General features: G+C 37.5%; 1 protein-coding gene across 1 annotated transcript; it reads right to left on the bottom strand.

Moving 5' to 3' along the window:
• Positions 1–598: 598 nt before the first annotated feature.
• On the bottom strand, positions 599–5,826 carry LOC101170953 (B-cell receptor CD22). Its single transcript, XM_004078452.3, has 8 exons — positions 5,731–5,826; positions 4,655–5,053; positions 2,946–3,257; positions 2,605–2,868; positions 1,609–1,881; positions 1,239–1,341; positions 989–1,154; positions 599–900 (listed from the first exon to the last, which is right to left on the bottom strand). Exons 1-8 carry the CDS (start codon positions 5,765–5,767, stop codon positions 760–762), a joined length of 1,695 nt encoding a protein of 564 aa, XP_004078500.1. The 5' UTR covers positions 5,768–5,826; the 3' UTR covers positions 599–759.
• Positions 5,827–12,243: the final 6,417 nt, after the last annotated feature.

Raw genomic sequence — 12,243 nt, 5'->3', positions numbered from 1 at the left:
ATACATCTATGTGCAGTTTCAATTTATGTTGATTTGTCGTTATGATAAGACAATAGTCTTTTATCGGTTATTTACTTCTTTTTTGGTTCGTGTTTTTTCTTTACATCAAGTTTTTCTTAATGTATGAAAAATCCTATCAGAGAAAAATAAAATCTGCCTTCTTTCCAACTTTCACACTTTTTACAATAATTTTCCATAATAGAAAGTCTTAAAACTTAGAGAATATTATAAAATAAAAACTAAACAACTGCTGCCCTGCGTCAGACTGGTGACGTCCAGGGTATAGTCCGCCTACCTCGCCCATGAGTGACTGGTGACCCCGAAAGGGACAAAAACGAGTTTAGAAGATAAATGAATGAAAAATGAATAAATAACCACTTATGTCTACAACCAAACTACATGAAAATCTGCAATTTAAAAAAACACACAAGTATTTATGTGTAAATAGAGAAGTAAATGAATGACAAAGACATAATTAATACACATTGTAAAGGTTCAGTGCCAGCCAGAAATATTTATCATATTTGTAGATATGTGTGTTTGTTGAGATTATATCACACAACACTTTTGCAATGGGTTTTTAACGTAGAAAAAGGGATAGGAGACAGTTTTCTTTTCATTTATTATTATGTTTGCATGATCACAGACTTACAAATAGTCAAAAGTAAGTTAAATGCACACTTATACCCTGAACGGATGGTCTTCAGTTAAACATTCAGTGAAGAAAAAAAATGAAACCCTTCGCATGTGACTCTGAAATTAGAGGATCTCTACATAGATGGCCGTCTCAAGCTCAGCAGAGGTGTCCTGCACCTGTCTTGTTTCTCTGATACCCACTCTGGCTGGTCCGATATCTCCACCTCTCCTTATTCCCCCACCTCTTCGGGCCATCGGACGGATCTGAAACAGGAGCACAGATTATGGATCCAAGCCACTTTTTTTTTTTAAATCGATAAAACTTGCTTTTAAAGACAGAGTTCACTGGTACCTGGTTATTACGGACAAAAACAGGCGTACAGTTCTGGTACACAAGCTGATAGCTGCCATTAGTGTAAATGTGAGTCACTTCTGTGCAGTTTATGTAGAGCGGCATCCTTTCCTGATAAATCCCCAGGTCTTCTGGATGAAAAATGGGGCGTCTTCTCAAGCTTTTTCTGAGAGGGGAGAAACATGTTCAAGTTTCAAGAACAGACTTTTTTGATTTAGGTAATGATAAAGAATCGACTTGCTTCACATACTTTTGAGCTTTCCTTCTGTGCCAGCAGATGAGAAGGGACAGAAGGGTCATCAGCAGGCATATGGCTGCAGCAGGCAAAACCAGCCACAACAGAGGTGCCACGTCTAAATTTAGACCACAAGAGAAGCAATGCATCAGCACACTTTACTGCTGCAGTCTGTTCATTGTACAAAAGTTTTGTATGATGAAAAAACAAAAAGTTCAACAAAGGAAAAAAAAACAATTCTGCAGCAATGGCTTTCTTTCTTCTTTTCCTTTTTTAAGCTGCTGGGATGTTGCACAAATGTTACAACACCAGCTTCACATCAAAGTGAATAAACAAGAAGTCCAGCGGCTTCTTCGTAGATGTGAACCATCCGATTTGAGCGTACCTTCTTCTCCCTGCAGCAAAACCAGGGAGTCGTTTCCAAGCGCGTTAAAAGCAAAGCAGACCACCTGCAGAGGTTTCTCCATGCGGCCTGTCAATGAGGCTGTCAACATGCTGTGGTCTGATGAGGCAGAAACGTTGAAACCTTGAAGTGGAATGGTTCCGTTGACACTCCAAGTGACCGCCGCTTTGGGGTTGGAGTCAACCAGGCAGCAACACACCAACTCCGAATCCTCCACAGAACAGTTGGAAGACAGTCGGTGGATAACTGGCTTGTCTGGGGAGAGAAAGATGTACTTTTATTTCCACAGCTGTAATAATCCCGATTCTATTCAAGACAACTGCTCTACTTTTATGGAGTGATTTTTATGCCAACGCGTTGCACACAAAACTTTCAAAGTTGCAAATTAAAATATGAAATATTTGCTTTCAAATTTTTTTATGTATTTTTTGCTTTCAAATTTTTTATTGCGTTCAAAAACTTTTTGTTCAAAAAAGTTGTTCAAATGTTTCTGCGTCTGTAAAACAAACGTTTTTGCATGCGTTGTGTCTCATCTTGCTTTTTTCCTGTCTTTGCTCAAATAAGTTGCAGTTTAGCGTGACACGGCCAAAAACTAGATACTGGTAAACTAATGTTCATTTTCACAGCACAAAATATTGCTTTTGCATCAAAAAAAAAGTTTAGAATTCGCACAAAAGAATGAATTTGCAAATCTGTATGGATGCAATAGATCCATCAGCTGCTTCTGTCATTTTTTGTGGAGATATCCTGAAGCTTCTGCAGAATTTCTGATAAAGATGATTTATGATTTTGTTAAATGTTGTTTTGCCAAATCCGTGCAACTTCATGCTGTCCTGCAGTGATTCAACAGTGTGATCAGCCCATGGTGACATCACTGCTGAGCAAGCAAACTTGAAACCTTGAGGGGGAAAAAATCTGTTATCTGAAGCAACAAGTAGATGGAAAAAAGCAACGGTTTGGAACAGGAAGTGAAATTACATTGTATGTTCAGCGCTGTGGGCTGTGATTCTCCCCGACCGATGGAGTTGTGAGCGGAGCAGGTGACCCTCATGTCTCTGGTCACGTTGAACACGCGGACTGTGTGCGTTCGGTGGTGGAGGTGTACGGTGCGGCCGTGTTGGCTGTAGGACCAGCGGTACTCTGACACTGGAGGATCAGCTTTGCATGAGCAGACGAGAAGGGCAGTGCCCCCCTCATGCACCACTAAGGTCTGAACCTGAATCCTCACCTCTTTAGGTGGAACTGAAGTGTGAAAAGAGACAGAATTAAGCTTAAAATGTAGATTTTTAAACAGAAATGTTTGCTGAAATTGTGCTCACATGTCACATGCAGGTCTGTGGTGGTGGACACCATTTTGGCTCCTGGATAGTTGACCTCACATTTGAGCCTCGGTTTCACTTGGTGGGAAGCCGTGAAGGACAAAGATGCCAGTAGGGTTTGTGCGTCCACATCTGGGTAGGTTGTCTGTGCATCCCACAGCTCAGTGCTGTTCAGCAGGGGTCCTCGCTCCCATCTCCACTGCAGGGTAGGAGGTCTGGAGGGGCAGTGGTACCTGATGGAGCAGTTCAAGGTGACCACCTGACCCTCTGTGGCTGACAACCTGCCACTGATAGCCGGAGGCTCCGGTTCATCTGTCAATGATTAGAAAAAAACACCTGCATCACGTCATGTTCAGCTCTATATTTCACAAATATGGAGAAACTATTAAAAAGGGGGAAAAACAGGACCCATTTTCATTCATCCAGTATAGTTTCATTTACTATACTTAATTTTTAATCACTCCTGTAATGAAAACTAAATTCCCGTCCAAATTAAAATAAAGTTTTGTGATTTTGAATATAATTATAGGGGAAGGAGGTTTGTGGGGCACTCCAGTACAGAAGAATAGCTCAATCACAGAAATACAAATGTGTCATAAATGTAAAAAAACATAAAAGGCTACAAATAAAATAAAACATCCCAGTGTGAGCCCCTGAACATGTTGTGACTAAAAAGGGGGAGATGATGTGTTTTGGTGCAGCAAACAGAAACTTCAAAACACTTCAGTGTATAGGTACTGATTGCAAATTTAAACCGGCGTGCTGTGACTGACAGCCTGGAAACAGAAAATAACTGAACTCAAAGCATGGCTGAACTCAAGAATATGAATATAAAATGTCACTAATTCCTACATTTACTGCCAAGTTTGGACCTTGACTGTGAAATAAAAGTAAGTCTGTTCTGGAAGGAAACATATATTTTTAGTAGTAAGAATAACTAATCAATCGGAAACATGAAAAAGACTCTAAAAATTACATAATATGGTCAGAGGTTCATCCGTCTGTGAAATAAGCATCTAAATATTATAATGAAAGACTCTACAGCAATTGACCGAAAGTATTTCATCATCTAGAAATATAAAAAGCTGTAAAAAAAGTTTAAAAAATGCCACGACTTTTCAGACACTCAGAAAACACGCAACAAAAAATACGTTTTTAAATAAAAATTAAAGAACAAAAGAATGAATTGACCTCCTTACAGTCCTGACCTTTTAACCAAATTAAAATTCATGGTGACAGTCTGATGATTGGCATGATAGTTTTCTGAGTAAAAGCATATATATCTATATATATATATATATATAGATATATATAAATGTATAAATCCAGTATATATATACATAAACATATTTAAGAATGATGTTATTATTAAACTTCTTAGGAGCAATTTTTAACAATCTTCCCTTATATTTTTAAGACATTTACATTTTTCTGTGTTGGAAATATAAAATGTTAGTTTCTGTATTTGCCATTGACTTTCCATTGTTTTTATTTAAATTCTCCACATTTAGATAAAGATGTCGTAAATACATGATTTTAGGAATATCTGTGACTCCAGATGAATGTTGTGCTTTCTGTGCATCATTTTACTTCGTGCAACATAAAGTAACATTCTTCAGATAAAAGATAAAAGTTCACTCTATGAGGGAAAATAAAACCAAGGTGAAAGGGGAGACTGCTATTGGCTGTCAATTCATTTATGGACTCACCCATGATATCAATCTGAACGGTGCTTGGCCTCCCCCAGAGTAAATCCTCCCGTCTCTTCAGGGCCACCTCAAACATCTGGGGGTCGTCCAGTCTGATCCTCTCCATCCTCACTGAACAGTCTCCTTCTTCTATTTTCCCAAAGAGCGAGGCTCGCCCCTGGAAATCTCTGCTCACTTGGTCTTTGTCCTGGCTGTTGAAAGCAGTGCTCTGCAGAGGAAAGAAGCGACCTCCACCTCTGTACCTCAGCCGCACGTCCACCCTCGGCCTCTGTCCGCGTGGGTGTGGAGAAGCGGCCGAGAAAGAGCAGGGAAACACCACACAGGAGCCCACCAGAGCCTGGACCCGGTCTGGGACCGAAGGCACGGGCGAGGCAGACTGAAGCCCCCGGCACATGACCACTGTTGGAATGGAAACAAAATCTGATAGCAGAGAAGATCTTTCACCACTGCATGTTGCTGTCGAACACAATGGACAGCCTAAAAACATGATGGTGCCATGAAATCCACAAATAAATAAAGTAAAAATAGCTCAGTTCTTTCTTTTGTCTGCAGACAAAGGTCAAAAACATGTTGCAATAGACTTTTATTTAAAAAGGGAAGAGAGAAAAGGTACTTTGGGGTCTGGAGCGCCCTTATATCATTTACTATCAGTCACTTTATTTATGTAGCACTTTTCAACATGCTGTTTAACACAAACGATATATAAACAGTAGTTAAAAAAAGTCATATGACACAGTAAATAAACGGCAACAACAGAAAAAAAAACACTGCATTCATGTGTCAAACACATTTTGTCTGCTTTTTTTCCGTTTTAAACGTACAAATTATTTAAAATAAAAGTCTAAATACTGATAAGCTTAGAAGGTTTTCACTAAATATGTTTTCTGTTTTTGAACATAAAAAAATCCAGCTCTGTATTTCAGAAACACACAAAAAAAATCAAATGCACAAACATATAATATATATTCTTGACCTTTGACCAGTTTCTGAGACAATTCCTTATAATCATACATTACATACATTTCCTTGAAAGCAGAATTATTAGTGAGATGTGATCATAATAGCTAAATACTCACCAAAAATCAAGGCAAAGAAGGCAACGTGTGTCTGCATGGCTGCTGCCCTGCTCTGCCAGCAGACAGGGAAGCATGAACACAGCACCAAAGAGGGAAGTTGGAATATTTCATTGTGTCACTAAACTTCCAGTCGTTTTCTGACCCCCCCCCATGCACTCTTCCTGGAATAATTCCCCTTCATTGAAGGATAACACTCTGAAGCTGAATTTTTAACCCTCAATCACTGACATTAATTAATCAAATAAAACTTACAATAGTTTGCAAAGGAAAAAAAAATGATAAGTAATACAACACATGACAACAGATGAGTCATTCTCATGCAGCTGTTTCCTCAAAGGCTCTGAATTTGCTCATTTCTCTTTTCTTCTGTCTGTTCACACAAACTCCTCACAAGGAGAAGGACTTAAGTTAAGTGGAAAAACATTTTGGGATGTGAAATGACCAAAGGTTGGAAGACTAAATTAGTTTTTAAGTGAGAGTGGCATTAATTGAGATTAATTGAGCAGAAGAAAAGTCGTTGAGTTGAGGGTAAAATGACTTTAATATTATAGATGTTGGTTTTTGCTGATATTAACCCTTGGTAGTCGAAGGCCTATTTTTTCTACATCTATTTATCTTCAAAACTGTTTTTGTGGCACTGCCTGATACCCATCTTTTTAGTATAACCTTGGCTTTTTTTTTTCCATATATCCTTAGATTACACAATAATTCCACAATCAACCAGAATCTGTTCAAAAAACGTAATTCTGAGTCTTTAGAAAAAAGATCAAACAACAGAGACAATATTTTAACATTTCAAACATTTTAACATTTCAAACATAAACAAAAATGTTTAGATATAATAATGTGATTTTAATTTTTTTTTTTAATTTTTTGTAAATGATCAGAAAAAACAGATTTTTTAATCTTTTAGAGATTAAAATTACCCCAAAGTTTCAACTGAAAGCTGAAGTCAACCCCACAGGAAGTTTTTAAAGACAGCTGCGCCCCCTACTGGCAATGAAAATAACTGTATATTGAATTCAACAATTACAGGACAAATACTCAATTTTTTTGGCTTTTGATTATAATTTAGTCTTATTTCCATGTAACTTTATTTAATTTCCGGTGGTGTAAAATTAACAAGGTTTTTGGTGACTGCATGGCTTTTCTCTTTTGTAGGCTTGAATCGAGTCATTTCAGACAGTTCTGTTGATGTTTGTGTGGCGTTAGAAAAAACACACACTGTCATCACTCACACACTTTGTTGAATTCAGCTTTACACACGATAATGTATATAATCACAATTTTAAGTCAGGAGAAGAATATCAACTTCACTTGAAATGAACTTCTTAAAATGGCGACAAACATTTACCTTGTATAACTACGAATTTGGTCTCAATATTTGGAGACATGGTTAAAAGAAAACAACGTGTCCCCACAGCTATCATCATGATTATTTATACCACAGTAAAGTTCTCAACCGAGTGGTACACATCACTCACCATATAAATAAAGCTGATCTTACTAACCTCAGTTGCCATCCTGCAGCAGCATTTATCTTTCACACACTATTCAACAGGAAATGTACTTTTGAACCCGAGTCAGACCAGTTTGGAAGGAACACCAAATGATTAAACCTTTCTAAACCCACTACAGCTTAATTTATTGTGAGATGAGTTTGAAGGCTTTGTTGGCAATAGTAAGATTTCTAATAATTCACATATTAAAATTGTTTTATTGAAACTCAAAATCTTGCTGAAATATCATGTGCTGTTAGTGCATAGGAGTCAATGTTTGTTAATCACTAATGTGTTTAAGTATTTTGCCAAAAAGACAGAAATATATATTTTTTATTTTTCAAACCTATTGTATTTTTTTAACTAGAAATGTCTTCAAGTCAGTGTTAAACTACAGTTAAGGAGTCAGCCGTTGCTGCAGTGAGGAACAGGAAGGATCTCCATCATAGAGTCTCTTTTCTCTCCTCACCAGACTGTGGGGGAGCAGACAAGCTCTTTCTCATTTCCAGCTCTGCTCTCACAGAGATCTGCACAGGACTTCTTTGATACTAAGCTCTGATCAAATCAAACAAACATGGTCAGAACGCTCACTTTGCTTCTCTTAGGCTGTTTGATGGAGGGTGAGTTGTTCCATTTCATTTCATACATGTGGTAAATATTCAATATGCAATTCTGGGAACAACTGAATGTTGGAAAACAGTAACACATGAGTTGGTTCATCTATATTTTGCTTTTATGTATTATTTTTTCTAAATAAAACATTTAAAACTATGGACTCCAGAGTTTAGCTGAACAAACATTTTATAATCAAAAATATAGAATGTCTCAAATAAACCTAAAAACTGTGTGATCAAACGTGTTTGAAGAAAACAACATCAAATATTACAACAGTTTATGTACTTTATTGATATAAAATGCTGAGAGTTCTTTCTACTTTAGGTTTTGGTGTTTTCTCTTTCAGATGTCTTTGGTAACCAGTTCAGAGTCAGTCTGCCGCAGACTGTGAAGGCTGTGACTGGATCTTGTTTGACCATTCCCTGCTCTTTTGAGATAGAGAGTGAATATGAAAAACATCTCAACAACAAATGTGAAGCCAAATGGCAAAGTACAACAGAGCACAATGGGGATCAGAGGACAAATCTAAAACTAACTACAACTAAAGACATGATGGGAGATCTGACAAAGACAAACTGCACCTCGACCTTCAAAAACATAAATTCAAGCATTTCCGATCAATATCCCTTCAGACTGGATTGTGGTCACCCCCTGCAATACACTTATACACATTCTCTATTGACAATAGAGGTCAAGGGTAAGTTTTCATTTTTGTTTAAGCACAGTATTTGCTTTCTAATGCAGACTATTCAAACCAGCTGATCCAATGATAATCATTTTAAAAAGTGCATTATTCTTTTGTCAATGCATCTTCCTCCCAGATGTTCCTCCTTCACCGACTCTGACTGCATCAGCTCAGGAAGTGAAGGAGGGAACCTCAGTGAGTCTGACGTGCTCGGCTCCAGCTTCCTGTCTGCTTCATCCTCCAACTCTGACATGGACGCCCAAACTGGCCCACAGTCAGGAGACACTGAAGGAGAACCAGGACCAAACCAAAGTCCAGATCTCTGTTCTTAACTTCACAGCTTCACACCTCCATCATGGAAAGAGAATAACATGCACAGCTGTCTACTGGAAACATGGAGGCTCTAATGTATCTGTTAACGCGTCTTTAACAGCTGAAGTTAAATGTATGTTTCTGTGCTTTAGATGTTATTTATTTATCGTAAACATAACTATTGCATTTTAATGATAAAAATATTTATAATTTTAACATTTTTTTTAGATTCCCCTAAAGACACCAGAGTGTCAGTCAGTCCTTCTGGTCCAGCACCAGAAGGACTGACTGGTAGCCAGGAGACTCTGATTGGACATGGAAGAGTTTTAAACGTCACAACATGGATTCATAACAGAGTTTATTTCTGCAAAGCTGAAAATGAACTGGGAGCTGGACGTTCCAACAACACTCACATAAATGTTCACTGTACGTATGATCATGATCACTTTCACACCTTTAACCAAATATTCTGTCATCATTTAACTACTCATACAGACAATGGAAACAAGCTTATTGTTAGTTAGCTTGATGCTGTTACTCCAATGTGTCACTAAGAGACACTGTGTTGACGTTCTAGCTTTGGTAGATGAACCATTCAAACATGAATGGAAGTGGGCTGAAAGTTTTCAAAATAGTAGCTGACTAGAAAAGCCTGTTTGTAGAATAAGGAGACAAACGTCAGAAAACATCACAACACAGTTTCTCTGCAAGGATAATAAGATCAGATATTCAATGTTTGTAATACAACATGGAAATATTTTGTCATTTTATTTGACAGTCTTTATAGCTGACCTTTTGCTGTCACAATATTTCAAACAAACTCTATAATAAAATTACAAAACATTTGAGTGAAAAAGGAAGTTTTTACTCATGTGGAGTAAATTAACTATTTTTTAACCCTTGTGCTATCTTAGATGACCCCACCCTTACATTGACGTGTTATTCCTACCATGACAAAGGTGGATAAAGGTGGAAAGATTTCATGTAATCCATGGACACCAGTGAGGGTCACAAATCATTGAAGAAAAAAGGTTCAGAGCACTGTCTAGTGGGTCTAGATGACCCAACTCCCAACGTTAACATGCCTAGGATAGCACAAGGGTTAAGCTAACAAATAAAAAGCTTTTTGGGGATCATTATAATGTATTTTTTTAAAAACAAAACTTAATTGAAAATCATTCTTGGCTTCAGATAACTGTCAATTTTATTTAAATGAAACCTCATTGAGACTAAATGTAGCCTCTTTCTGTAAAAGATTTTTGGAAAAAGAAGAATTAGATAAGTTTAAAAGTGTCTTTGTAATATTATTTGTTTTAATATTACAATAGCATTAAAAGCAAATAAACAAATAGTTATCTTGTCTGCTTCCTTTTCATAGAAGACATTTTCATGCAGGGCACTAAAAATGCAGCTTTAACTGACCAATGATGGAAAAACATTTAAGACAATATTCTTTGACTGACTACAACAAAACAACATCTTAGCAAAATAGAAAACCCTGGAGTGTCAGGATGTGAAAGAATATTTATCATTTTTAATCATAATTTGTGTTTCAGATGAAGAGCCGCTGCTTCTGATTGTTCCAGTAACTGTTGCTTCACTGGTTCTCCTGTGTGTTTTGCTGTTTGTTATCAGGTTGGTGATCTTCCTTTACTTTAGTCTCATGTTTGAGGAGAATGATAGCAATGAAAGTTGTTGTCAGGAAATTTGACCAAAACTTTATTAGCACCTTTTTTGACATTGAAGATCTTCATTCATCATCTAGTTGTTTGTTAAATCTTTGGACTATCAGGAAGTCATGCTAGCACATGACAGATGCTCTGCTGTGTTTTCAGGTTCCTCAATAAGCGCCATAAACTCAGAACATTGGTAAGGAGGAAAGATGAACTTTGAACTCATCTCTGAGCCTCACAGACTTCCTGTTCAGTTTCTGGAGGTTATGTGTTTACATTTAACTGCATTCAAAGCTTAAATGATGACTTTCATTTATCTAATAATTTTCTAATGCAGGAAACAGCAGAAGAAAACATTTATGACAACACCAGTGAGCTGGGAGAAGAAGATGCTGCTCATCCTCTAAATCAGTGTTTTTCAACCAGTTTGCCGCGGCACACTAGTGTGCCGTGGGAGATGGTCAAGTGTGCCGTGGGAAATTCCGCTCATTCACTGATCTAAAAACATTTCCCATCTCCAGGATTTCAGCTCTCTGTTCATCCAAACAGGCCCTGATAAAACACTGAGGATTTAAGAATATAAAAGATCTTAAAATACTTTTTCTTTGCGTTTATTTATTTTATTAAAGACATTTTGATAAGAATAACGGTACAATACCGCGATTCAGCTGCAGCTCCGGCTGTATTTTGGAAAAGTCCTGTCGCTTTTAACTGTCTCCACCAATCATTGTAGGGGGGCTTAATCACATGTCATCAGTCTGACCAATCAGAAGTGGTTAAAGTCTTCACTTCCTTGTCCCAAATTAGCTCATAAAGTCGCTCAGTTCTAACAAAAATACCAGCTAAAGCTCGTCTTTAGCGGTGTAGCTTTCCACAGAATCTGGTATCAGACCGTGGAAAAAGTGAACAAAACAATGAAGCTCAGAGACGCGATCTCCGGCCGTTTTATGCACTACATCTCCCATAAGGCATTGGGTTGTGAGAGGGACAGCGCACAAGGAGATCTGTTGTTAAACGTCTTCAAACCAACGAACACACATCAAACTGTTTTTAGATACTCTAACTTAACTTTTATTGCATCTTTTAGAAAAAAAACAGCTGCAGTTTCCAGCTTTTTCTGCAACAATTTTCTCAAAAATGCATGTGAGATTGTGGAGGGACTGTAGATCAATACAGACTATGAGTTTCTCCTTGTTTTTTTTAAATTTTTGGATGCTGGTGTGCCGCGGGATTTTTTTTAAGGTTAAAGTGTGCCGCGGCTCAGAAAAGGTTGAAAAACACTGCTCTAAATGACTCTCACCAAATCAGTGATAACTCTCCAAGTTCAGCTGCAACTGAAGGACCCAGTGTAATTCCAGGAAAAGATCAGGAAGACGTGACTTACTCCAGCATCATTTTTAAGACCAAAAGGAACAGCAAGGCAGGAAGAAAATATGGAGACGTTAGCACCTGTGAGACAGAGGAAAGGTTTGTGGTCGAGGGAAATTTGTATACAAAGGTTCAATTTAAAAGCAAGACTGATAAGATGGCATAGAAACAAAGGAGATGTTAGGCCTGGAGTAGAACACTCCTCTGATACACAGGAGAAGTTGATAGAAAAAAACACACCATTAACCTCCGTTTTATTTGCTTTAGATCAAGATGGTTTCAACAAGCATCAGTTTTAACTTGATCAAAAGCTGGAAATATTAAAGAATTTCCTGCAAAGAAACATTATTTTTTAATTATT

This window comes from Oryzias latipes, chromosome 16 (assembly GCF_002234675.1).
Source record: "Oryzias latipes chromosome 16, ASM223467v1".
In the NCBI taxonomy this organism is placed as follows: domain Eukaryota; kingdom Metazoa; phylum Chordata; class Actinopteri; order Beloniformes; family Adrianichthyidae; genus Oryzias; species Oryzias latipes.
Note: the sequence above shows the minus strand (reverse complement) of the source record. Positions and strands in the feature narration are given on the sequence as shown.

Excerpts from the sequence above, each read along its gene's own strand:
- LOC101170953 (XM_004078452.3), bottom strand. The coding sequence starts at position 5,767 with ATGCAGACACACGTTGCCTTCTTTGCCTTGATTTTTG. Across the intron at positions 5,054-5,730 it reads CTTCTTTGCCTTGATTTTTG|TGGTCATGTGCCGGGGGCTT; the intron begins GTGAGTATTTAG and ends CCATTCCAACAG. Across the intron at positions 1,155-1,238 it reads CACAGAAGGAAAGCTCAAAA|AAAAAGCTTGAGAAGACGCC; the intron begins GTATGTGAAGCA and ends CTCCCCTCTCAG.